This window comes from Monosiga brevicollis, genomic scaffold (genome assembly GCF_000002865.3).
Source record: "Monosiga brevicollis MX1 MONBRscaffold_4 genomic scaffold, whole genome shotgun sequence".
In the NCBI taxonomy this organism is placed as follows: Eukaryota; class Choanoflagellata; order Craspedida; family Salpingoecidae; genus Monosiga; species Monosiga brevicollis.
In genome coordinates, this window is record NW_001865041.1 from 287,201 (window position 1) to 312,854 (window position 25,654).

At 54.5% G+C, this 25,654-nt stretch overlaps 9 protein-coding genes across 9 annotated transcripts in view; 6 read left to right on the forward strand and 3 right to left on the reverse strand.

The window, feature by feature from the left end:
* Positions 1-1,183: 1,183 nt before the first annotated feature.
* Positions 1,184-2,291, forward strand: MONBRDRAFT_17889 (uncharacterized protein; the record flags this gene model as incomplete). The annotated part of the gene is made up of 1 exon (XM_001743539.1): positions 1,184-2,291. A coding segment is annotated over exon 1 (864 nt), but the record flags the coding sequence as incomplete, so codon positions are not given.
* Positions 2,292-4,301: 2,010 nt separating this feature from the next.
* MONBRDRAFT_6179 (uncharacterized protein) lies at positions 4,302-4,997 on the forward strand (the record flags this gene model as incomplete). Its single annotated transcript, XM_001743540.1, has 2 exons — positions 4,302-4,627; positions 4,760-4,997. 2 exons carry the CDS (start codon positions 4,302-4,304, stop codon positions 4,995-4,997), a joined length of 564 nt encoding a protein of 187 aa, XP_001743592.1.
* Positions 4,998-5,796: 799 nt separating this feature from the next.
* Positions 5,797-7,489, reverse strand: MONBRDRAFT_31421 (uncharacterized protein; the record flags this gene model as incomplete). Its single annotated transcript, XM_001743791.1, has 8 exons — positions 5,797-6,045; positions 6,142-6,231; positions 6,337-6,407; positions 6,572-6,692; positions 6,794-6,855; positions 6,963-7,022; positions 7,190-7,279; positions 7,405-7,489. The coding sequence occupies 8 exons, from the start codon at positions 7,487-7,489 to the stop codon at positions 5,797-5,799; spliced, it is 828 nt and encodes a 275-aa protein (XP_001743843.1).
* An 870-nt stretch (positions 7,490-8,359) lies between these two features.
* MONBRDRAFT_23329 (uncharacterized protein) lies at positions 8,360-8,731 on the forward strand (the record flags this gene model as incomplete). The annotated part of the gene is made up of 1 exon (XM_001743541.1): positions 8,360-8,731. The coding sequence occupies one exon, from the start codon at positions 8,360-8,362 to the stop codon at positions 8,729-8,731; it is 372 nt and encodes a 123-aa protein (XP_001743593.1).
* Positions 8,732-9,102: 371 nt separating this feature from the next.
* MONBRDRAFT_23330 (uncharacterized protein) lies at positions 9,103-11,450 on the reverse strand (the record flags this gene model as incomplete). Its single annotated transcript, XM_001743792.1, has 11 exons — positions 9,103-9,194; positions 9,282-9,381; positions 9,509-9,569; positions 9,678-9,805; positions 9,916-9,947; positions 10,033-10,074; positions 10,183-10,288; positions 10,367-10,450; positions 10,549-10,661; positions 10,792-10,935; positions 11,285-11,450. 11 exons carry the CDS (start codon positions 11,448-11,450, stop codon positions 9,103-9,105), a joined length of 1,068 nt encoding a protein of 355 aa, XP_001743844.1.
* Positions 11,451-11,814: 364 nt separating this feature from the next.
* On the forward strand, positions 11,815-13,490 carry MONBRDRAFT_31422 (uncharacterized protein). Its single transcript, XM_001743542.1, has 4 exons — positions 11,815-11,851; positions 12,087-12,572; positions 12,647-12,694; positions 12,724-13,490. Exons 2-4 carry the CDS (start codon positions 12,339-12,341, stop codon positions 13,249-13,251), a joined length of 810 nt encoding a protein of 269 aa, XP_001743594.1. The 5' UTR covers positions 11,815-11,851; positions 12,087-12,338; the 3' UTR covers positions 13,252-13,490.
* A 1,773-nt stretch (positions 13,491-15,263) lies between these two features.
* Positions 15,264-17,191, forward strand: MONBRDRAFT_36099 (uncharacterized protein; the record flags this gene model as incomplete). Its single annotated transcript, XM_001743543.1, has 6 exons — positions 15,264-15,341; positions 15,425-15,620; positions 15,896-16,104; positions 16,291-16,734; positions 16,837-16,929; positions 17,032-17,191. 6 exons carry the CDS (start codon positions 15,264-15,266, stop codon positions 17,158-17,160), a joined length of 1,149 nt encoding a protein of 382 aa, XP_001743595.1. The 3' UTR covers positions 17,161-17,191.
* Positions 17,192-18,645: 1,454 nt separating this feature from the next.
* Positions 18,646-21,391, forward strand: MONBRDRAFT_31424 (uncharacterized protein; the record flags this gene model as incomplete). Its single annotated transcript, XM_001743544.1, has 2 exons — positions 18,646-18,893; positions 18,918-21,391. The coding sequence occupies 2 exons, from the start codon at positions 18,646-18,648 to the stop codon at positions 21,013-21,015; spliced, it is 2,346 nt and encodes a 781-aa protein (XP_001743596.1). The 3' UTR covers positions 21,016-21,391.
* Positions 21,392-23,454: 2,063 nt separating this feature from the next.
* Positions 23,455-25,654, reverse strand: part of MONBRDRAFT_36101 (uncharacterized protein) — a 4,030-nt gene continuing 1,830 nt past the window's right edge. The window contains exons 7-11 of the mRNA XM_001743793.1: positions 24,724-25,440; positions 24,348-24,425; positions 24,140-24,268; positions 23,841-23,969; positions 23,455-23,685 (exon numbers count right to left, since the gene is read on the reverse strand). Of these exons, the coding sequence (XP_001743845.1) occupies positions 23,530-23,685; positions 23,841-23,969; positions 24,140-24,268; positions 24,348-24,425; positions 24,724-25,440 (1,209 nt within the window). The 3' untranslated portion in view covers positions 23,455-23,529. The remainder of the gene's footprint in view (positions 23,686-23,840; positions 23,970-24,139; positions 24,269-24,347; positions 24,426-24,723; positions 25,441-25,654) is intronic.

The following is a 25,654-nucleotide window of genomic DNA, read 5'->3' on the forward strand; positions in this document are numbered from 1 at the left end:
CCCCTCCCCCCTTGCACTGCCAATCACCACCTATTCCCCTCACAAGCATTCAATCAAAGCCTGTCGGTTGGCCTTGAGGTCACTCTTGAGATTCTTTGGACATCATTCCTTTCGGCGGTTGTTTCCCTCGCAACCTCTGCCCTCTCCCAGCGCCTTGCCTGTTGGCCCTGCCTGCTTTTCATAGTCAAGTCACATCACTTGCTGTTCCCCTGCCTGCCTCGCACACAAACGCGTGCCAGGCACTCACTTGCTCATTTTTTCCACCTGGGCAGGTCAACACGAGTTTGACCCCCACCCTTCCTTCCATTCTGCCTCTTCGACTCGCCACCCTCCTCCTCAATTTGGCAGCCTCAGCTGTCAGTCGTTTCTTTCTTACCTACCACCTTTCGACCAACCTTCTTGCTTGAAGAACCCATCGAGGGTTTTACAAGCCTTTTGCCGATCATCCCCCATCAACCTTTCCCCCCAGACCCCACCTAGTCGACGGAGATCCCCGTTGACATATTGCTGTCAAACCGCATCACAACAGCGTTTCCGACAACAACCCTTCACCACCACCCCCCCTGCCACCTTTCAACGCCAAGTTCTCGACTTGACCTCGGACACTCGTTGACGTTTTTCCCCCTTTTTGGGACTGCCCTTTTCTGATTTCGATCCTGGTCATCTGACCTTGATTCGACGAGCACCCCATTTTTTTTTCCTTCTCTCTGCTTTTTCCTCTTGGACCACACAAGCATGACGCTTCGCGTGTGTTCCCGATCTGCGTCCTGGATGCTCCAGGCGTGCTCGCACGGCGATCTCTTCACCGTCAAGACCCTCATGCACATGCACGGCAACAAAATGCTCCGTGCCCACAGCAGCGACGGCTGCACCCCGCTGCAGATTGCTTCAAAACGTGGCGATCTTCAACTCGTCAAATTTCTTCTTGAACGCGGAGCTAGCATTGACGATACCGACCTTGACCCCAAGCGCCGCGGCAATGCTCTGGTGCGTTTGCTGTGTTTCTCCTGTGCCTCCCAGTCACTCGCCCCCGTACTCGGCTTGCGTTCTGTCGCTCACTATTGATCTTTCAATACTCGTGTCCCTTTGACAGCATTACGCCAGCTGGGGCGGTAACTTGCAGCTCGTGCGCTTCTTGCTCGACGAGCACCACGCCGATCCCGGCTGCACCGACATTGTCGGCAACACCCCACTCCTCTACGCCATCTACGGCGGTCATCGCGATGTCGTGGATGAACTTGTGCGTCGAGGCCGCACCCTCTTTGAACGCAACAACAAGGGCCACACCCCTATTCTGCAAGCGGCTTGCGGTGGTCACCGTCACCTGGTCGAGTGGCTCCTTGACCAAGGCCATTCCCTCGTCGAGACGGACAGTGACGGCAATACCCCGCTCCTCTTCGCCGCTTGGGGTGGCCACCTTGAACTGATGCAGTTTCTCCTCAGTCGTGGTGCCAACCTGGACGAAGTCAACAACAACGGACACAACGTCTTTCTCAGCGCCGCCAACGGTGGCCAGGTGGAGGTCGTTGACTGGCTCCTGGCCCGCGGTTTTGAACTCAGCGCCCAAAACAGCAACGGTGACACAGCGCTGCTGTTGGCAGCCTACGGCGGCCACATTCGCCTCGTCAAGCGTCTGCTGGAACTTGGCGCCTCCTTGCTGGAACGTAACCAATGTGGCTTTACCGCTCTGCTCAGCGCCGCCAACGGCGTGCAGTTGAAGATGACCGACTGGCTCCTTCGCCACGGTGCCTCCATCTCGGAGAAGGACAACGATGGCTACACGGCCCTCATTCTCGCTGCATGCTCGGGCAACGTCGAGTTTGTTGATTACCTGCTGCAGCACGGCGCTAACATTGAGGAGCGCAACAGCAACGGCGACACCTGCCTGCTCCTCGCCGCCTACTGTGGCCATTCCAAGCTGGTCGAGGCCCTCATTGCCCGTGGTGCCAATTTGCATGAGCGCAACCGCACCGGTATGGGTATCCTCATCTCGGCTGCCAACGGTGGCCACATTGAGACAGTCAAGCTGGTCCACAAGTACGTTGGCACCAAGGGCCTCGAGGAGACAGACGAGGGTGGCTATACCCCGCTTCTTCTGGCCGCACAACGTGGCCATTATGAGGTCGTGCGGTACCTGGCTGCCCACGGCGCCAACCTCCACGCCCGTACCTCACGCTATCGCAGCCAGGCCACGGTTCTTGCCATGGACTTTCCTGAGATCGTCGCCTATCTCGAGCACGTGGCGGCCTTCAACCCACTGCAGGTGGCCATTGATGCCCGTGAGACGGACCGTGTCCATGAGCTGCTGCTTGCCGGTGTTGACCTTGGCACCAGCGGAGATGAGCAAAGTGCGCCACTGGCCTTGGCTGGACGTGTAGCCTCCTACCCCGGTGCTCTCGAGGTCGACGTGGACCTCCTCCACCTGCTTCAAGAAGCCCAACGTCCCTGGCATCCATCCCGGCACATGCTTTTTGGCGACACCTTCAAGCGGGGAGTCATGTACATGCTCTGGCTCAAGAAAGAGCTGGATCAACACCCCACTCTTCCCTACTTGCCTACCGAAATTTGGGAGCGCGTGCTGTCTTTCCTGCAGCGCTCTTGGTTTCTCGACTCGCACTCGGCCCATGCCCTGGCACCCCTCCGCCCACACGACATGCAGCTCCGCGCAGATTGGCGTGAGCAGCTCTTGCACCCCAAGGTTGAGGTGCTCGAGGACAATGCCGTGGTATACTCTGCCGTATCTGCCGCAGACGACGAGGACATGCAGCTGGTGACGGCTCACGCCCACGCATTGATGGCCGATGTCGATGCAAACGACTCGATGATGGACCTGGAGGATGATGATGTGGACCTTCGCGGCTCCCTCTCCTCTTGTGACAGCCCCGTGGGCGAGGCTGCCATCGAGATGGCCGAAAACGACTTTGACGCTCGCGATGCCTTTGCCACGGCCGACCTTGCTCTCTTTGGCAAGGCCGTTGAAGAAGACCAAGTCATGCCTCTGGATGAGCCCCTGCACGTCCGCATCACTTGGGTGTAAACTACCCATTTGACGCTAAGCGTTAGGCGCTCATCTATTTTATTTTCACTCTTTTTTTATTTGACCTTTATGTGCATGTCTTGGTATGAAGAGTCCCGGTCCTTTTCTGCTCTTTTTCTTCTCCTTTTGGTTTTCTTTTAGTCATCCAGCGCCCTAGTCACGAGTCGTGGCCGCCCTGTGCCGATCTTTTCTTTTTGGATGTGTTTTGCGATATTTTTGAGCCTGCTGCCCGCTCAATCTCGGGATGTTCTCTGAGATAGCAGGCGCGCTCGCTTGTTGTTTTGCGCAATCGATTTATCGAGACAACTCCCTTTTGATTTTGCACCTGTCATTGTACTCAGCGTACAGACTCAGGCACGTCTGCCTCGGTGCCACAAACGAGCTGAACCTCCTCACCAAACTCAACCCAACAACACTTGTCTGACAATCTTATGGTTCCTCCTCATCACGCTATTGCTCATGTTCTCGACGCTCTCTCGCACAACTCCGACGTTGCATGCTTGCTGAGATGCGGCTTTTGCAGGGCCACAACATGTTCATCCTGCTGTTTATTGGGTGTACGGGTGCGTGTCGTGGGTGGAGCCCTTGATACAGGTCTGTACGGCTTGACACAAACATGGGTGGGATCGCACCCTCTTTGCACGGCCAGCTTGTATGCGTGTGTATTGCTTCTTGACCCCTTTCGCGTGCGCACTGTCGCATGGACCCTTGGTTTATGACAGACAACGCAAGCAAACCAATCGAAGCAGCACCTGTATCGCTCGTCGGGGGGCAGTTGTTTAAGTATCTTGAGTGTGTGTGAGAGTTTGTGTGCTGCTACTGCTGCTGCTCCTAAACTCCCTTTAAAAAAAACACAAACGCACAAACTCTCTCTCTCTCTCAAATTCTCTCTCTCAAACTCTCTCTCTCTCTCTCGTTTTGTTCTTGTCTGCCATTTTTGATGTGAGTGAGCGTGTCTCTGACTGCTGCTCGTCAAGGACAGGTCCTCTCTCTCTCTCTCTCTCTCTCTCTCAATCTCTCTCTCTCTCTCTCATCATTTTTGGCTGTAATTGGCCCGCGACGATCCACTAGAGACCACGCCCACTTCCCGTCGCACACTTGCTGAATTTCGTTTTACTGAACAGATTTCAAGGCGGGTCCAGCTAGCTGGCAGATTGCCTAATCATCCCAGCGCGCAGACTTCCGAGCGACCACGCTCTGCACGTCGGATTCCAAGCCGGATCGACTTTCCCTTTTTCGTCTTTGCACCACACGGCTGTGGACGATGGCGCCCTCATCACACACCGGAACGCTTCTCACCGTCTCCGGCCTGGCCTTGACCGCCGCCGCTGTTTGGCTGGTGTACCGCGAACAACATCGACTTTGCCGACTCCTCAACCAGAACGATCGCGCTGACCCCACCACCGCCCGCCAGCATCCCAAAGAACAAGCTTCGCGCACCGCCAAAGCAGACTCGATCCCGATCGACAAGACTTTGGACGAGGATGAAGATGACGAGACCCACTCAGCCGATCGCCTCAACGAGTCCGTCTCTTCAGAGTGGTGCGTCGTCGATGCTCGCGACGCTCTCCGCCAAACTCCAGAGCCCAGGTCGGTCCGACAAATCAAGCATCTTGCCTGCTATCATCCCGAATTGAGCGATTGCGCGTCAGAATCTCTCCCCTCCTTGTATTACGGCGCAAGGCTCTTCTCAGATATTCATTGTGTCCCGTCGTTTTGCAGAGCCCGCGAGCGATTCGAAATTCCGCTGGGACAGCGCACCTTGGCAAGCGAGGCTGAAGTTTTTGAAGACGTGGCCACAGGTGAAGACTACGTTGAGTATGAACCCAACGAGGACGAGGTCGAGGCCAATCAGCGTTTTCGCGAGCAATGGCGACCCAATTCCAGCAATGAGGAACACGCCTTTTCCGCCCAGTTGTCCTCTGCGCTGACAGCGGGACTGCAAGGCCGTCCCTCTTAAAGCCTACCGCCGTGCCCCGCCTTCACCTCGAAGGTTACATCTTGAGTTTTCCTGATACCTTGCCTTGAGTTCTGGTGCTAGATCTTCGATTTGGCCCAGAGATTTATCGTTCCAATGCTCCAGCCTGTGGTACCGGGCCTCGACTGCGTCGAAACCTGCGACCTCCATTGGTGCTTGAGCCTTGGCCAGCTCGCTGCCTTATTAACATGAACCCCTGCCCCTATCCTCATCCTTCTCCGTGTCCGACCGGCTTGCTTTGCAAGCGACCTTCCTTGTCTTCCTCGACTGTTTGACCCGTTCACATGTAAATCGACACCACTTTTCTTTCATCGCTGACGACGTCCAATCAACAAATTTGGTGCCCTTTTTTGCCCTGTGTGTTGCAATGCCGCAAGACCGTAAAACCCTGCATCCGACCGGCATCCACATTGTGACCCGTTGTGTCCCCGTACACACACACGCACACACATATAGATACCTGCTTGCTACACAAAGCCTGTGCAAAAGTATTCGTTCAACCCCTTGAGTAAAAAACAATGACAGGTGGGCTGCTTTCAAACGTTATGACTGATGACTGGACATTATCTTGCATTTGAATCTCAGTGCTGTTGCTTCCGGCTCGACTCAAGAATCCGACATACGCAACACTCATGGTCATCAGTTCTCAACTCACAAGGACGCATGCCTCTCGTCACAGCGAGCCAGGTTTGGTATCAAGTTTGGCTTGAATCTCTTGTTTTGTAGCGTTCTCACACGCGCTAAAGACGGAGAATGGTAGAAATTGGCGTGCCAAGATCAATTAGGCCTCTGCCTTGGCCTCTTCCTTGTTCTCTTCCTTCTCTTCCTTGGTCTCTTCCTTGGTCTCTTCCTTGGTCTCCTCCTTGGCCTCCTCCTTGGCCTCCTCCTTGGTCTCCTCCTTGGTCTCCTCCTTGGTCTCCTCCTTGGAGCTCTCACCAGCAGATTTAGTCGTTGATGATGAAGGTTTCTGACACACCTCGGAAATGTACTTGATCAACCGATCCAGAATTTGTGTGCTCTTCGCGCCAACCTATGCACACACCGTTTGCCCGAATCAGAGTAGTCATTTGCATGTTGCGTTCATGCATGAACGCTTTCATAAGTACACGCGGCTGGATAGCCGCACCTTGATCATGTAAGGCTGAAGCCCCATGCTGTCCGCCTCACCCGCCTCGGCTTTGGTCTCGGCATGGTTGACCAGCGTCAGGCTGAACAGCTGCATCAAAAAAAAAAAACAAGGTCAATAGCAATGGCCACATGATTCAAAGAAGCACACCACTGCATCGCTCCGACTATTGGAGATGACGCAAAAACAACTCACGCGATCGCTCGTGCGCGTGGGCGCTGCTGCCGTGGAAGCGGTCGCGTTCATAAGAAGTCGCTTTGTCGTATCTGCGCGCATGACTGATGCAACAGTGGAAAGTGGTTTTTTGGAGGAAATGAGGTGGTCAGAAGAGGGTTGACAGAGGCGCGGGTGCGCGACAGGTCGTCCTAGGCTAGATCCATCCCAGCACGATTCTGCGCTTCCCACAGGCTGTTTTGCAATTCTCGCTTACCCAAGCGCCGGCTCTGCTTGTCGTCTCCCATTTGATTGAGAGAGCAGGTACCCACTCCTCGCTCTTTCCACTCGCTGTTGCCATCCTTGCCCTTGACGAGCGCATACAGCTTGCAGTGCACCTGTCAGTGGAAAGTGAGTACCCCAACACGCAGGTTAGCAGGGGCTGTGAAGAGGATATAAAGCCCGGCGCATCCTCATCGTGCGGTAGTGCGTGACACACCGTTTCCAGTTTGCGTTCTTCTTCCTCGCCTGTCTTGATGTCATCCGAGTCCATCAAGTCAACTGTCGAGACAGGGAATCATAATGAGCAACTGGTGCGCTGTGTGCCGGCGTAAGATTATTCGTGTTGTCAGAACATGCTCATGTACAAGCCATTGATCAGTTCTTACTCGTTGGTTTGGTGCTGGTCACTGTCTTCTTCAAGAAGCTGCCCTGTTCCGTGTTGCCAGCTGCATGCAGCACATCACCCACCCCGAAACCCCCCAGCGCCGCCACCAAAAAGAGGTATGACAACAACAATGCCAGTCATGAGAAAGAGTGAGAGAGTGCAACTAAAGAGTGGACATCTCTTTCTGGCATCTTCATCGAGCAACCGTTGTGATTGGCCTCCGCTCACCTTCCTCAAAAGTGGTACCTTCAGTCTTTTCCTTGTCATCTGCTTTGCTACCTGATCCAGCAAATGTGCCACTACCGAACGTGCCAAAGCCTAGCCCAGTGACAACAATGCTTCTTGAGAACCAGAATCTGACGAGTGGATAGGCGGAACAAGGCTAGGCGGAACAAGGCTAGGCCTGGTGAACGAGCTCTGCCGCGACAGCACGCTGAGCACACCTTTGGCAACGTTGGCAAAGCCGCTAGTGCCACTGGCAGCGGCGCCAAAGCCTGTGTGCAGCACCCAAGTGTGCGAAGAATGCATGCCAGTGCATAAGATGCATAATAAGCGCACAAGCATCACCGCCGTTGGCAAGCAAGCGAGACGCTGAGTCAACACAGGCGAGGCGCGCAGGCCGCACCGCTTTTACTGCTTGTGCCCCAGGTGGCGGCCACCTTTTGGGCTGCATCTTCCGCTGTTTTGGAGAGCTTGATACCACTGCCCCATGCTGAAAGGCTGGAAGCGCCCTTTGATCCCTGCCAGGCAGAAAAGCCCTTGGCAGCATTCTCCCAGGAACTGTGGGCCGATGCGCCGGATGGGTCAGGGTTGGGTGGCGGGGACAAGGCGATGGTCGTAGGTTGCGGTCGGGCAAGCCATGGTTCGGCGCGCAAGCTCTGGTTTTTTGCTGTTCTCAACCCCTTGCTTCAACATGACCGTACCTCAAAAGAGATGGGGTGGCGCCGGCGCCGCTTGACGCGGGCTCCTCGTTCTGCTTGACCCGCTTAGCTACGGAAATGGAACATGTGGTGGTCGTGAGATGCGAGCAAAGTAGAACGGAGCTGCGCAGGCCGTCGATTGTGTTATTGCCGGTCCAGGGAGCACATATCTATAAATCGACCGCCTTACCGGGATGGGTTTGTTCTGGCTCATCGCTCTGCATTTTCACCGACCCGTAGACGGTCAGTGGACAAACGGTCACAACCGAGATGAACAGGGGCCGACCCGAACCCAAACCCGAATGCCACAGCACAAGGACGGTCACAGAGGCAGTTGTGTGAGAACACGAGCCATGAACAAGGACGACTGACACTCCCTTCACCCAGAACCACGGCCTAGTCCATGTTACTCGGTTTGACACCGGTCGGCAGCGCTGGGGCTCTAGACTAGCACGCACCTTCTCGCTCATGGTGCCTGATGTCAAGAAAGTCAACCAGACGAAAGAGAATAAACTGTGAACGAATCTCTCTCTCTCTCTCTCTCTCTCTCTCTCTCTCTCTCTCTCTCTCTCTCTCTCTCTCTCTTTCTCTCTCTCTCTCTCTCTCACTAGTTGTGCTTTTTTACTTCTCTCTTTCTCAAACCGACCAAACCAATTCATCTCTCTCTCTCTCTCTCTCTCTCTCTCTCTCTCTCTCTCTCTCTCTCTCTCTCTCTCTCTCTCTCTCTCTCTCTCTCTCTCTCTCTCAAACCAATTCATTCTCTCTCTCTCTCTCTCTCTGTTACTCTCTTTTTTTTTTTAGACAAGAGGTTGATGACTATTATTTTCAACTGATTTTGCGTCAATTTTAAGGTATTTTGAGGCTCTTTTGGTGTGGCCTATGCTCTGCTGGGGTTCGAGTTGTGGCATTGGTCGAGCTGAACAGGTGACGAGTTGAGCAGACCTTGGTTTACTACCAAGCTCCATGCAAGCCAAGGTACACGACTGTCACCCTAGTGCGCTGTCATTTTATCTTCACATGTCAATTCAAAAATTTGATAGCCGATGGCCAGGGTGCCGTTCATTAGCGCTTCATGATGAACAAGGCGGATTGGATTGATAATAAGACGAAAAGAGAAAAAAAACACATCAATGGCGAGGTCGAGCACACGGAAAGACGACGGTTCATGAAAGCGACCAAGTTGTTCGCTGCCGTGACTACGCAAGCAAATTATGCGGCACATCAGAAATCAGCCCCCTTGAGGCGTCGAATGGCCTCGAGAAAATAGTAGTCAGTCTCAATCACCGTACAGCCCGCCAACACGCAATCGTGGCCTAGCCGAGCAAGTTGTGACATGAGGCAACGCCGTGCTGTCATACACGCCCGGGGTGAACACACGCATAGGCGGCAGCGGTTCGTACCGTTGCGCTGTAAAATGGCCTGATAGTTTTCGGGTGCCAGATAGGCGTCAGAGGCAAGCGTCGCGACGATGCCCTGTGCCAGCTCTCGGTAGACGGGATTCTGAGGTGGTCGACCACAGCAGGATAGCGAGGTCAGCATGGCTCGGTTTAGCAATCATGGTTTAATGTTAAAAGGGAAGAGGGGCATTTTCCCACGACTGCGAGGGGCGGGGAGGAGAACACTGTACCTGGGTGTAGGTGGCGAGTTCGATAAAGCCCGACGCCACAATGGCCGCAGAAGACGTGTCGCTGAGAGCACGGAAGAAGCACAGCAAAGTATCAGTGAGGGCGCTAGCTACATGACTGTGGCAACTTGGGGTTTGGGGCTCAAGCTCCACACGAGTATGGAGGACGAACCGATAAGTGGGAAGAGGGGCGTTGAAGTCCCAGTTGGGAACTAGATCAGCATTGTTGGCTGCAAGCCAGTACTCGCTCACTTGCCGGGCATACTCAAGGAAACGTGGCTCCTGGACATAGCGGTACGCCTGATGATCATCAACGTCAACGTGAGCACCACTGGCTCGAGACATTGTCTTGGACAACATGCAGAGCATAGACGCGAGGAAGTGGGCATCAAGAGCGGGTAGGAGCCCACCATAGTAAAGCCGTAGACGCCCCACGCCTGGCCTGGTGGGCGAGCAGCGGTAGCGAGGGGAAAGCACGGTGAGTTTTTGGAGATCTGGTGGCAACTTCATGCTATGCGAGCGCGTACCGCGGGCCCAGGTTGAGTTGACGGCCATGCCCTGTGGCGTGCCTGCAAGAACGGGTCATTTTGTCACCAATCAATGAGATACAGGAGGCAACAGGCAAGGCCCCAGGGCTTGGTTCAAGGTAGGTGCAGCGTTGATGCACCACAACCAACCGGAGCGACTGATAACGGAGCCATTGTTGGGGTTGAAGACCACCAAGTGGTAGGTAGAAAAGTCTGATCGCAGCCAGTATTCCGCAGTCTTGTCGACATGCGAGATCTAGGATAGGGGTCATATCGGCATGAAGGCCAAACACCACTACACCTTGGCGTGCGTGCATGGGTGCAGGGGTCCTACCGCCATTTCTAATAACGTGTAGTTCATCGTTTCGTAGCCAACCCAGAAGAGGAGCTCAAGATTGAGCAAATTGTCGATAATGACCTGGGAGGGGCAGCAAGCGTGAGGCACTGACAACCAGTGCGGCAGGAACGCAAGCAGCGGTCTGCGTGCTTGTACGTGTGCGCATGTACGGGTCACACCTCAAAGCTGGTGTTGTCGTCAATGTCGCCCCACGATCGGGTCATGCCAACGACGGGGTTGTAGCGCTTGGCCAGGGAGTGAGCGGCTGTAGTCAGCAGCTCCATGTACTTGCCTAACCCAAGCGATGACAAAGGGGCCCCACAGGTGCAGCCCAAAAAAAAACACAATCAAAAGGGGACACGAGACCAGCTATATCATGGGCGCTCCACTTGATTTGCGACAAGATCGGATCAAAAGCGCACCGCGATCAGACTTGGCCCAGAGCTTGTAGCCGTTGCCAAAGGTGCCAAAGGTCACAAAGCCAACGTCGTGAGAGCTCGTGTCGTTGACTTCTGCTTCCCGGCCCACGGCCAGGCGAGCGGCATTTGACGCGTAAATTTCTTTTCCTGTGTCGAGTTGAAGCAAAGCAAGTGGTTTAAGGCATGGCATCGGCACTGGCACGGGCTAAAGGCCAGAACACACGCGATTTACCGGTGAGATTAGCCATTTGCCACAGTTGCCCGATGAAGAACCCACTCGTCCACCCTGAATTATAGCTCCAAACAAAACCATCGCCCTCTGGCCGAGTCTGATCTGGCCATTGGTCATCGGCCAACTGAGTCATGACCCGATGCGTCTGTCAGTATCATTCCGAGCCAACAAAAGTGCACAGACCGAAATGAAGGGATGAGACCAGCAGGGACCATGGCCAACCCAAGCGCGAGGTACCACGGCAGGTCGGTCGATTGCGGACACCTGCCTTTTCTTCATAGAGGCGCACCAGCTTGTCCAGGACGTCATCTTGCTGGACCAGGACCTTGGGCTCGTGAACATTGGGTGCGTTGGGGGTGTTGAAGGTGGAGGCGACAACCATGGCAGCCCATAGAGCCACCAGAATCAAAGAAGGGCCCACCCCACGCATACTGTCCGGTGTCGGTACCCTTGGCTGCCACACAACAACCCTCGCTTCCAACCAGACAAGAGTGAAATCCGGCTCGCAATCAGCACGTCACGTCGTCTGTCATAAAATTCTTGAAAGAAGCCCACACTGACTCAAACTCCCCAAAAAAACAAAAAAATAGAGGAAAACATTCAACAACAACAACAACAACAGCAACAACAACAACAACAGCAACAACAACAACAACAACAACAGAGACTTTGCAAGCGACCTTCGTTTGTGAATCAAAAAGGCACAAAAACATGTGTAAACTTTTTTCACACTTCCGGTGGCACCCTTTGTAATCAAAGGTTTCTTTACCTAATTTACCGTTACTGAGTCATGCCTCGACCGCGCGAGGCCATCGTCTCGGCGGATCGCCTGTTGCGAGATAGCCGCTTCTCGGCCAGTGCTCGCCGGGCAATCTTTCAAAAAAGGAAGGATTACGCGTCAAAAGTTGCGTTGGCGTTCTTTTTGCAGACGTTGGCCCGCTTGGTGACTGAGCATCGAGCCGGTCTTCTCCCTGACGACTTTAATGCTGACGAAGCTATCCTCTTCCTCTGCCTGGCGGCGACAAACATGGTCAAGAATGCAACTCGTGAATTGGAGCGGCCGCCTGTTGTAATTGCTGAGAATGGAACTCCTCACGTGAACTTGGCTCGTTTTACAGAAACGGCATGGGCACAATGTTTTGGACTCACAAATGCGGCGCAGTTTGAGCGACTAGCAGCCGCGCTGGCCCCCCATATCAACGAGCACCTGCCCGTCCCACTCCGGGAGGCCCTGCTCGCTTTCTTCGCTCTATTCCACCGATCGTCGCGCCTCATCGACGCCATCCACACCTTGGGAGTGTCCTGGACGGTACCCAAAATGTCTCAAGTCATAAATCAGTTTGCGCTGGCCGTGGCGAAAAAGTTTCAGCGCCGGTTGGCCTTTGATGCACGTTTCTTTCAACCGGACTGGACCACAGCCGCTGTTGCTGCCGTGGCCGCAAAAGGATCTCCATTGCCAGGAATTTGCGCCTTCATTGACGGCACTGGTCAAAACCTGGCGCGCCCTAAAGGAAAAGACAACCAGGCCGCCTTTTACTCTGGTAAAGACTCGGTGAGTTGACTGCCGCCCGCTTTTTTTTTTTTTTTTTTTTTGTGCTGGGCCTCATGTTACTATACATTTTGTAGAAGCACACCACTCGCTATCAAGGTGTTGTGGCACCGAACGGTGTCCTCGTCAGTTTTGCCGGGCCATGGCGAGGTAGGGAGTGCCCGGCTATTCGGATGCTCACTTGGATGTTGGTTGCCGGGACCTGGCTTACCTCAACGTACTGACTCCACTAGGGCCGAGGCATGATGCTTACATACTCGAGCAATCGGGCTTGCTCGATAACCTTAAGCGAGTATGGCCCGAAGAAACACCATGGTGCTTGCTGGGAGACTCAGCGTATCCTAGGTCGAAACGCCTGGTACGCCCCGCTAAGCGTGACGAGGGTTGGACGGCGACAACTGAGGCACTAAACGCTGAGCTTGGGCGGCTCCGTATTGTGATTGAGTGGGCCTTTGGTGCTTCCGGATATGGAGTTGCATCGCGCTTTGAAGGCGTTGTAGATTCACGTCGGATGTTGGTTGGCGAGCGGCCAGTTTCGGCCTACATGCTCACAGCAGTATTGCTGACCAACATGATTGTGTGTGACGACCAGAGCAACCCCGTTGCTCAGTATTTTGGCCATAAGTTGGCGATCCCTTCCCTGACAGAGTATATGGCGCCGCTATCTCCTTCGGAACGCTGAATGTGTCTGACAAGGCAGGGATTGGATAAGAATCAAGGGAAGGAATTCAAATTTATTCTGTTGATCAAACATGAAATATTTTACTCTCGTCACTCCTTTTGCGATGACCGGGCGCGCGTAGACCGGCGCTGTGTTTGTTCCGGGGCTTGCGTCTCCTGCATCGTTCGCTTGCCGGTATCTACGGTTGTCGGCAAAGTGTCCTGCCGTCCACTACCAAGTAAAATCGACTTGAGCTCTTCAATAGACTGCTGAATGCCTGTCACCTTTTCGTTCATGACAGACATGTCTGCCTTCATCTCACTCCTCAGAGCATCAACAAGTTGCTGCTGTTGCGATAGGGCAGGCTGGCGCAAGGTTACAAGGGCCTCGCCGATGGCTCCTTCAAACCAGCCTGGTCTCATCCCTATATGGGAAGATTCATCTTCAACGAGGGCCCGATCGGTTCTTGCTTCGCCCAATCGGGGGTATGCTGCCGTCTGAGGTAAATCGGTGGATACCAGAGGCTCCGCGCACGGTTGCGACTCTGCGATCGCATCAGTCGCAAAGACGCTTTGCTCATCATTGCTCTCAACATGAGGTGTGTGATCAATGCCCTCTGATGCTGAACGACTCGGCGTCAAAGAAGGAAGTGCGGCAACATGGTTTTGCCTGTCAAGAGGAAACACGCTGTGACCTCGATGCAAAGTGGCCTGTCCGGCCTCCTCGAGCACTGCTTGACGCAAGACAGCCTGCTCTTTTCCACGAGACTCAGCTTGCAAGACGGTCTCACGCTCCATCTTCATTGTACGAAGGAGTTGACTATACCGGCCCCAAATTTCACGACGCCCAGGAGGCACGGACGAATCATTGCTTGGATCCGCATTGCCTGTGTGCGGAATCTTCTGGACATCGCTCAGATATTGCTGTGTAACATCCCAAAAAACACCCCACCATTCGTGACGCGGGCCCATTCGAGATTTTGCGCCAGGCAAATCTAGGGTGTGCCAGATGTTGCGACGCAGCTGCGTGTATTCGCTCGGAGTGATTGATAACTCACTGAACAACCTGCCATCATCCCAGAGCATTTTTGAGCATCGGCAGAAAAATGCGCATACCATTCAAAAATGCTTACCACAGCTTCATGGCACGTTCATAGATACCCACGACTGTCAGCCAATCAATCTTGCCAGTTGTGGACCTTGCAGCGAGTTGCATTTCTGCCCAAGGGTCATTCAGGTCGAACGTTCGAAATCTAAAACCACGAGTTGATTTAAGCTGAATGGCGACAGTCGGAGAACGAATAGCCTCGCAGGAGAGACAGGCAATAATCAACACCTGCCTTACCTTCGTTGGCACACAATGTTCAGCTGAGCTGCGTCAAAACACCTCAGACTGAGCTTCCGAGTTGCCGTTGACCGCCGAAGATGAAGCCCCATTTCCATGCCACGAGCGATCACCTCTTTGAGGCAGCGCTCTGATGCTTCCACAGGACTAACTGACCGACCAAGGATGGGGATCTGCAATAGGGAACAAGCACTTTTCAATTCTTCCTCCACCGCAGAGTCTCCACTCAGGGAAGCCATGGTGGCACTGCCGTTTATGGCGCCCTCGAGCTTTTGTGCCTTGCCGTCAAAAAATGCAAAAGCTCCTCTTCAAAAAGATCAAAAAGGCATGTTTTTGCACCAAATCTCGATTTTTGCGCCCACCTTTCGTACCGTTTTTGTCTGACAATGGATTTCGTCCCTCGAGGAGCTTTTGCACTGGTATCCAAAAGCTTAGTTACAAGGTGTATAACAACAACAACAACAACAGCAACAACAGCAACAGCAACAAGCAACAACAGCAACTGCAGCCAGTACCCTCAACAGAAACAGCGACAAGAACCGGCTCAACTGCAACATTTACCCGGGGGTATGCCCTTGGCAAGGACGTGGTGAGCTGTTCATATCGGTTGAAAACAGCAAGAATCACGACAACAACCTGTTTGGCTCTCCAGGATCGAGGTGGCCTGCGCAGGTCGGCTGGGGAGCGCCATGACGGCAGGGGCTACGGGAACGGGGCCCCAAGCTCGGTCGATCAATGGTGCAGAGCGGCGCGTGCGGTTCTTGCAGGTGCGTGAACATGGCGGCAGGTGGGACCAGTGGTTGACGCTTTCTGCACACCCTGTTGCTGATCAAACGCATTTGGATGGTAGGTGGGGTTGAGCCGGGTTCTGCAGGTCGACCTGTATGTGCAGCGCCATGGGGCCAAGCGCACCACGGCATGGTTCGACACGGACCCTGGAATCTGGGCCAACCTGCAAAAGCGCCTCAGGTCTGAACTGATGCGACAGTTTGAGGATGGCTCTTTTGGGATTGAGGGTGCACCCGCCTTCACGCTTGCAGACGAGGGTAGGCCACCGCCGTGTCGCTGCGCGTTCCGAATTGGCGCTCCTGTCTCGCCGACACCAGGCTCATGCGTGCTGAATGATGCTTACGGGCTACCACAGGGGTCTCAGCACACTTTACACCATGCGTGCTGCGGTCCCAGCCGTTTTGGACGACTTATACTGGTGCGCGGTGGTTGGAGCCCTCGAGCCCCTATGGGTGGGGCTCACGGCCCTTGGTGTATGTGCTCTCATCCCATTTTGCTCCATCCTCTTGGTTGGTTTCTGTTGGTGACGTAGATCGAACGAGGACTGGCACAGCGCGGCCCGATCGGTTATATCATTTGGATGCGTGCCGGTTGCGTGCCGTGCTTCGGCCCACTCCAAAAAAGGATGAAAAGGATGGCGCGGAGAGCGTCGGAGAGCCCGAGCCCAAAGTGTCAAAGCGCGACGAGACAGCAGGCAGAGATTCAACTTTAGCGCCGCTTCGTTCTGCGACGAACTCCGTGGTGTGTATCAAAGCCCTTCCCCCATGCGTCCATAGCCGGTCTTCCAGAGCCAGGCTGTAGCAGACTGCCCGGTCTTGGCTGCCCCGCCATCTCTGCTGCTCACCTTTGGTGGCCCTCCCTTTCTATCGCTTGGTTGGAGGATGTTTTGGTATTTGACTGATGTCGCTGACTTTCTAAACGTCCCAGGTCGTGATTGAGGATGATGGTCGTGAGGCGGGGCGGACGGAAGCAGAAGAAGCAGAAGAAGAAGAAGAAGAAGTAGGAGAAGCAGGAGAAGAAAAGGACGTCGTGGTCATTGACGCCGTGCCATCTGGCGGGCTTCCGCTGCAAGCTAGCACCGTCTCGATGGATGTGGCACGGGAGGTGCGAGACTCGGGTCATGCCGCGTCGGCTTCAGCGTCAGATGCCAAGCACCGGTCTTCCAAGACGGCAGATGGGTCGGCTACAGCCGTAGCGCTGACGCCAGCCCAAGTGGCAAGCATTCAAAAAATGAGCAACCTGGCTCTGGAAGACGTGGTGGCGGCTGTCATCATGCCGACTCTGAAGCAGATTTTTCGGGGTGAAGTTCAGAGTTGGCGTCACGAAGACTTTCGAGCCAAGGGCGCCCGTCGCTCCAATCTCAAGTTTCATGTACGTGAGAAAGCCTCGTCGGCCGAGTGGCCTAGTGCGTGAGGCGCTTGTGTCCTCACAGCTCTTGAGTCACTCATCATTGGCTGTCTGATTGCGGTCTAGGTGTGTTTTGGAGCCCTGATGGAGAGGCAGCGACTCCACCTGGAGCAGCTGATCATCGACGTGTTTTGCAAACGCAAGCTCAAGTACATGGAGGTGCGCGCCCCTCGGACGGGCACATTCGTTGGCCCGTGTTTGGCAAGGTGCTGAGATGGTGATGACTGTGCGCTCACACGACTGCATGCCATCATCCGGCAGTATGCCATGAACGTGTTGATGCCCGAGGCAGTGGAACAGCTGCATGCTCACGTTCTGAGTCTGGATCAACAGACGGCGGCCCAACGACTCAAGGCGCACCAGCACACTGCCACCGACGACCATGCCTAAGCAAGCGATCGAGAGTGCCCATAGAGACGCTGTGAGACGCTGTGCGTCGCAACAGCCTGACATTCGAATTCCCACCACTCAACCATGACATGCTGACATTAGCCCAATCTGTCGTCACATGTCAATAGTTTTCAAGAGAAAATTTGGGTGGCTGCTCTTTCAAAAAAACAACCTTGAGCCTCTGCAGGACCTTGGGAAGAGCATGGGTGAAGTAGAAGTGAGACGAGCGCTACACTTGGCCATGGGTCATGACGTCAAAGTGTGACGTTGGCGACAGTTTCGCATCGCAAAATTCCACGAGTTGGCCCGCACGCTTGCTTAACAACCACCCCAACATGCCGAGCATATCACGCTACCACACGTTGTTATATTCGGCCAGGGTGACTTGTCAGACAAAAGACACAGGTTTTTTTTTCCTGCACAGCTTGCAACGGCTCGCGCAGTGCCCCCCCACGCGCGCAGTACAGTGAGAGAGTCGTGCTTACTGATTTTGTTGAGTGTATGAATAAGTGAGCTGGCAGTGCCAGTGACCCAACACACACATATGCACACACACATAGACATACACACAAATGCTTTTTTTTCAGCTCACTTTTGTTGTTGCTTGGTTGCGGTAAGGGGAAACGACACAACGTTCGGTTACACCTTGCGCCTCCTCCCCGCTCGATACCCCCCCCTCCCCTTGCCAGCCACACACACGCACACACACACATACACACAGAGGGCCTGCACTGCCCTTTCTGCCCTGGTTCTTGCTTCTGGTGCTTGCCATCTGGATGCTGCCGCTGCTGCCGCTGCCATCTATTGTCTTGGTCGTGTTCAAAAGGAGTCAAAACTTCTTTCGCCTGCCCTTTTTTTGGAATAACGAGGTTCCTTTTTTTTTTTTTTTCTCATGTGCACGTCTGCTTCGTTCATCTCGACCTCGGGCTCGGGCTAGGGCTCGGGCTCGGGCTCTGTTTCCTCTTCTCTTCTTCTCTTGCACGTGCGTGGGTGTGGATTTGTGTCTCTGTTTCTGGGCACAATCGTTTGCTTGCCTTCAAGCTGACGTTGAAGAGGCGCTGCCACCTGTGTGCTTCTCTTCGTTTTTTTTTTTCTGTGTGTGCATGTGAACGTGCCTTGTTTGCGCGCTTGTGTGCACATCTTTTGTTGCATTGATCTACTCGTCTCAGGGTCTGCAGCCCTCAGCGTGTCCTGCTGAATCGCGCTTTCCGTCCTGGCTCACCTTATTGGTTGTGGTGCTCGTCTAGGCTGCCTTGTCGACCTCTTTGCATGCCAAGGGGCCTTTCCATTGTTCAGACGCAATAAACGATTCTAGTTTGTCTCCGACCTAGCTAATAAACACTTTGTTGCACGACTGTCCTGTTCCCACGGGCTCGCCGGCCCCCCTTTTCCCAGCTGAACAATTCCTTGCACCGATCGTCCCCCTCAGCTGCGCCCACCCCTCGATTTCGGGTACGGCTACATGCTCACCTTGACAAGCGATCCATGTTCATAGTTGTCTTGAGACCTGTCGCCTTGTATGGCGGTTTATCTCTCTCTCTCTCTCTCTCTCTCTCTCTCTCTCTCTCTCTCTCTCTCTCTCTCTCTCTCTCTCTCTCTTTTTTTTTTTTTTTTGTGCTGCCTGCCCCACCTTTGCTTCGGTTCTCAAATTCAAACGCACTTTGCGCTCCCGCGCCTGAGGCCCTCTTTTGCACCGCTTTGTGCTCCCGTTCTCTTCTCACTTTTGCTTTCGGGTTTGTTTTTGCTCTCCCGCTCAGGCTCGGCATGAGACACGTTGACGTGCCAGATTCAATCAAGCGCTCAAGCGACACGGACTTGCTCCGTGACGCCTTTGTGGAGGGCCTGCAAGTGTCCACCGAAAACTTGAGTGCCGTGTCCGAACCAGTCGACATTGAGCTGTCACCAGAAACTCGTCTCTCCGAGTCTCTGGCTGGTGTTACCCCTACCCCTGTTCCCAACCCCGCCACCGTCACACCCGTGCCCGTCAGCATCATGGCCGTTCCCCCATCCGCCACCGGTCCCAACGGTGCTGTCTCATCAGCCCCGCCATCTGGTAATGTGATGGCCCCGACCGCCATCCACGCCAATTCTGGCTCGTCCCACCATCGCATGGTGCAAGGAGGTTGGCACGATGACATGGCCGTCCTGACAGCAGCCGCTCAGGCCCTCGAAGACAAGGGGTTTGACGCAGCTGGAACCCATGGTCAAGGCTCTCACTGGGGCTATCGTTCTGAGCCAGCCTCGGCTCACACCTCGCGTGCTGCTTCCCCCACCGTCCAACTTTTGGGCCTGCCTGAGGAAGCCCTCGTTATGGCCATGACCGAGGCTTGCCGCCACGGGCAGCCCAAGCCCACCAAGGCCACCATTCGCGTACCCGCCCGCGCCGTGCGGCTGTTGCTGAAAAGTGGCTCCATGCTCAAGGCCTTTCAACAGCACACTCAAGTCAGCTTTGTGACATGCTGCTCAGAGACCCACCCCACCGACGGTGTGGCTGAAATTCTGGTGCGGGGTACCCGCGATGCCGTCGTCCACGCTACCGCAGCCATGGAGCACCTGGGCAAGGTCATTCTCCCTCGCCTCGAAGCATCGATGCGTAATGTTGGATACGGTCCCGGCGCCGGTGCCAATCCCTCAGTGCACGTGGCCGAGGAGCCCTACGATGATCACGTTGGTGTTGCCCACGCAAATGCTGGTCACGAGAATCCCAACGGCAGTCACAATCACAACCACGGCCACGGTCCCAACAGTCACTATCGCCGCCAGTCCATCTCTGCGCCCATGTCACCGGCTGCCACTCGCTCGGCCCACGACTCGCGCGTTCCATCCTCGTCTGTGCCACAGTCACCGCGCCTCAGCCGTCGCTCCGCTTCCACCCAGTCCATCTTTGGCCCCACCACCACTACCCCCGAAGACGTGGGTGACATGAAGGCATTTGTTTTCATCGACAACTCGAACATTTTCATCGGTGCTCAGCTTGATGGCAACGTGCGTGATCTTGCCGTCCGTGTCAACATTCGGACGCTTTGCGAGGTCGTGGAGGGAGGTCTGCCTTGTGCTTACCGAGCTGTCACTGGCACCGCTGCTGCCAACTCGCGCATTTGGCACGAGTGGGAAAACAACGAGTATCATGTCTTCCTCTCCAGTCGGCAGGGTGGCAGCGATGACGCGCTTCACGCCGCCATCTCCGAGCAGCTTCGCATTCATCACCACCAACCGCAGATCCTGGTCCTGGCAACGGGTGATGGCAACGAGTCGGGACAGTACGGCTCGTTCCCCCAACTCGCGGAGACGGCCTTGCAAGCCGGCTGGGACGTACGCATCTGGTCCTGGGAGCAATCGCTCAGCGGCAAGTTTCGCGACCTCATCGCGCGCTACGCCGAGCGCATCAAGATCTCCTTTTTGGACCCTTTCAAGCAGCACATCACGTTCAAGGCCGGTCAAAGCCCCAACAACAGCCCACGCTCCCGTCGTCGCATGTCTGTGCCCGACGATCCCGCGGTCTACCTTCTGGCTCGCGGCGCACCGTACGCCGCTATGCCCCCGGGTAGCGGTGGTCCCGGTATGCACGGCCCACCCACGGTGTGGCGCGCAGGCAGCACCGGCAACTTGGCGGCGCCATCAATGACACGTCGCAACCGTCACTCGTTTGACCTGTCCACCCTACGCCAGGACATGCCCACCTTTCCTGCCCCCTCACAGTCAGCTGCGCAGGGACGCAACGGCGGCTGGGGTCAACCCACCCCCAACATGGGCCAACCCCCGGGTGGTGTTGCTTGGGTTTCCATGGGCACGGTGCCTGAGCGTGATGACCTAGCGCATCCTCCCGCGAGCGGATGGAACAAGGGTATTTGGTAAATGAAGTCAGCAATCGTTGGCTGAGCAAGGACTCGCCTTGTTCACCACGAGTATCTCGAAGAAACGAAACCCATCAAGAAAATGTTCAAAAACGAAATAAAACAAAACAAATGAAGAACATGAGCAACAGCTCGAGCAACCAGGATCAGCAACTGCGCGGACGGCGCTTAGCAAGCCGTTTTCTTTTCATCACCACTCCTTTTACCTGGTCTCCGGGAGCTTCATTCTTCCTGAAGTTCGCGTGTCTGTTCGTCATGTGCCGACAACCTCTCTTTTAGGTTAGAGAAGCGATTCGACAATGCAATGTTACCTACCTCCTTGTTCATGGATACGGCTATGGATATGTGCCTCCCCCCTCCTCCCACATTCTTTTTTTTTTTTTTTTCGGGCCACCCTTTTCCCCTTCCCAGTTCTCGCCTTCATTTTCTCCTTGTCTCTTTCCTTCTTTCCATGCACTCCCATGCCCCCTCCCTCTGTTCCATTTTGTGTTCTCGTGTCCCCCAAATTTTGACGTCTTGTGTTCATCGTGTCATGTTTCTGTCTCTGTGCGCCTTTCTCATTGTTCGTGTGCCCCTCGGGCAATCGTGTTGTTTGACATCCCAAGTCCCACTTGTTGTCCATGTGCTTGGCTTTTGTGTGTAATATTTGTTTTTGGTACTTTTTCGGAGTGCAACTCGTGCCAGGCGGTTGATGCCAGGTCCAGGGTTGGGTCCGGGTGCCTCTGCACGCATCCCAACTGTTGGCCAGGCAACCTCAGCACACAAGTCTTTTGCAATTCTGGAACTTTGATCGCCTTGTGCTTTGGTCCCTCAAGGGAGGGTTTGCTTCGATTTTGAAAGGCGCCTCTGTCTGCATCTTCTCTTTCGTGCCATTTATTTCACCGTCTCGATTGCTGTCGTGGTTCATCTCTCCTTCTTCCCCCTCCCTCTCCTTATCTTTTCTGCCGCTCTTTGCCGAGCTGGTTCTGATTATCTTCGCTTCGCCTCACCCCCTCTTCCTATGAACACATCGATGAGGGCCTGCTGTCGCTGATGCGGGTTCTTCCAAGTTTTAGTGTGGACTTTCATTTTTCTTTGCTTTTTTCCTTCTGCTTTTACTAAATGCGTGATAATAAGGGACGTAGCCAATCAAATACCTCAATGCTATCCGATCTATCTCTTTTGCATCTCGTGAACGGCGGTGCGAATCTTTCTCAAACTCGACCGATCCCGCTTCACTTCTATAAATAAACTTGAAAATTTGTCTATTTTTAGCAGCTCCACTTGACGATCAGATCTACACCCCAACAACAACACAGCGTCAAAGCAAACACACACACACACACACACACACACACACACACACACACACACACACACACACACACACACACACACACACACATTGAAGTTTGCTCATGCCGTGAGAGATGGCAGAGTTGCTTTCAGGCTGACCCTCGCAATCATCCATCATCTTCGCCTGCCGCAGTCCTGATACCCGTGTATGTTGGCGACTTGATTGACCTGTTGGCACACGCTGGAGCGAGTGAGCAGATGGTCCCGGCCCTTGACGAGGGAGGAGATCCGGTCACCAGCTGCCGCGCAGCAGTCGCTGCGCACGGGCGACACGCGTCATGGTACGTGCGTGACCCTTTTGAAGGGATTGCCTGGAACATGCCGGCTTTTCGCTTTGAATGCTTCAGGCCCTGCACTCACATTAGCGGCATTGCTAGGCCTTAAAGGGCAAGAAGGGCGCCAAGGGGAAGAAAAAGGGCAAAAAGGGCAAAAAGGTACGATTCCCGCCCACCGACCTTTTCCCGGTTGTCTCGCTTCCTCTCATCTCATCGGCCTTCCATGTCCTTCTGGGGTCCGCCTGGGACGCTTGGCCTTGTTTTTTGTGGCACATGTCACGATCATGACAGGTCAAGAAGACTCAGGTCGTTCCGCTCAACACAGGCTACGAGTATGACTTGGATATCTGGGAGGTTCATGATGTGCCGGTACGAGTTGAGCGCCAAAGCCGTTCTTGCGAGCCTCCCGAGCGTTCACATTTTCTGTTTGGCTCCATCTTCGTCTGTTCTCATTGACCTGTGACATCTCCAACATAGGAGCTATTGAGTCGCAAAGGCTTTTCTTGGCCCCTTGCGGGCAAGTTTGGTAGCGGTGCGAAAAAATCCAAAAAGGGTAAAAAAGGCGGCAAGAAGAAGAAGAAGTAGTCGTCCTCTATAAACCGCATCCCCAGTACCCTATGTACTTCATCTTGTTCCATAGATCCCACCAGGGTTGATTAGCCAAACGCTTTGCTGGTGCCAATGTACACAGGCACTCTCCACGCAGCCATGCCAGCTGCGTGGCTCTGTACTTTTTAGGGCCAGCCCTTTATACTTCGGTCCCTTTCAATGTGGTGTTCGTTGCAATAGTCGCGCCTTTTAATCGATTAAGAAGTTTTTTTTTTTTTTTTAATTGAGCTCGTGCTCAAAATGAGACGCGCTGTCTGGTTGGTGGATGCTAGAGGGAAGCAACTCGCCCCGCCTCCTTATGCTCGACCACTGTTCTTTTCACTATTGCGCAACCATTTGCGGCCCGTGCGAGTCTCGTCACTTGCATGGGAGCCTTGAAGGGCGTCAATCTGGTCCTGTCGCTGCGACAACTGATCGTTGAGCGCCATCAGCGTCTCCGTCAGCGTTTGAATCTACACGCAAGATGCCGCACCCAGCGCCCGCCATGAGACCACAAGGCAATGCAACCAGCGCCCGTCATGAGACCACAAGGCAATGCAATCATCCAAGGCCCTTGCTTTTTCTTCCGAGCACCAAGCGTCTCCGGGTGCACGAATGGCAGCAGTACCTGTTTCTCATAGTTGGTCTGCGTGGTGGAAAGTTCTTCTTCCAGAGCCAGAACACGCTTCTTGAGTTGTCGCACCTCAACATTGCGGTCTCCCTGAGCTGAAGACAGCTTGTCGTGTTGTTGCGACAGCTGTTCTCCATCCCGTCGAAGGAAACCCAAAAATCGAAAGAGAGACAAAAGCAGTATCATTAGCAATCGTGAAGATGATCAAGAAACAGCAGCGGCGGCCAATGGTGTTCCATAACACCACACCCCACAACCCTACATCAAGGACGATTCAAAGGCAATACCACACCCACCTTGAACGTTAGGGCCCGGCATTCTTCGTAGTAAGCCTGGGCCTTGCTATCAGCAAACTGCAGCTGTGAGGTTAAGTATGCAACCCGAGATGTATAATGGCCACGAATGAGCTCCTCACGCTCAAGAGCCTACATCACATCAGGACGCGTGAGTGCAAGTCGGGTGACGGACAAATGCCGTCGCATCATGGATGCAATGCTTGCTCACCGAGCCCGAGACGGGTTCTTCGCCCTCGACGCCCAAGGTCTTGGTCGCCTTTGCCTGGCGAATCTTGAGCAACTCCATCTACAAGCACCGAGCCATAGACGCCACACAAGGCAGCCTATCCAATGAGGCAGCCTGTGGGCTTGGGCAAGCCACACAAAGACAACCCACCTCCAAGAGGACTTGCTCATGTTGCTGCTTGAGACTCTCCAATTGTTCCTGGGCAGCATCACGCTGTGTTCGGTCCCAACAAGGCCAATCGCATGGGCAAAAATGAGAGCAAAGATCAGAATGTTTGCATACAAAGTCACAGATCAGTCAGCAGGCACGACTCGGTGCGGTCAGTCAAGCCTAGGCAGCCACACGTGCAAGTACTCACCTCCAACTGAAGAGTCGCCTGTAGTTCTGCTTGCGCCATCGTATCTGCCGCACCCACATGGACTCGGTGCAAGGTGTCGGACCGTGGGCTATGCAAGCGATGCAGCAGGCGTGTGCGTCGGTGGCGAGCAGCGTGCAGCAATGGCTCGTGAATATGGGCTCTTGGACTGTCTGAGGCTTGCAATGGTGATTGCGCCAAGCCAGCCACGGCCAAGGTCTGGCCTGTCCAATGGTGGCTCTGCCGGCGTAAAGCAGCCGTCAGATCGTGAGTGATCGAGGTAAGACGACTCCAAGCTCGAGGCATGACCTCCACCAGCTGCGGCAGGATTCGTGATTGCAGCTGCGACTTTGATGTGTGGACGGCCTGCAGCTTGTCCAAGTGCTGTGATACCAGCAGCACCGCATCAATGATGCGGGTCCAATCGGCGGGGGCTAGTGCAGCCGTGGAAAGCTCTTCTGGGGACACTTCCTCACGAAGCGCTTGCAGGGACGAAGCAAGGCGACCCCACTCTGCCTCCAGGCTGTTGTTCATACCGCCCACCGAGGCTGGACACACGGAGGAGGCGGACTCGCCGTGCAGATAAGCTGTCATCAAGGAGGCCAGCTGGGTGTGGTACCGCGTCAGTTGACTCAGGCCAGCAGCCAGTGCCGGCAGCATGGTGCCGAGGCCTTGTTCTGTGTTCGCTTCAAGGAATGCCTTGCCCAATGGCTTCATATGCTGGGCGTGTTGAGCCAGGTGTGCCTTGAGTGGCTCCACCAGATCAGCCTCCACCACATATGCTATCAGCGATTCAATGACGAGTCGGCACCGGAGGAAAACAATAAAAAAAAAAAAGATTAAAAAAAGAGCGGGGGGGGGGGAGAAACCAAAAACATAAACACACCGTGCTATCACCATTGGCTTCGGATTGCTCGAGCAATTTCTTGGCGGT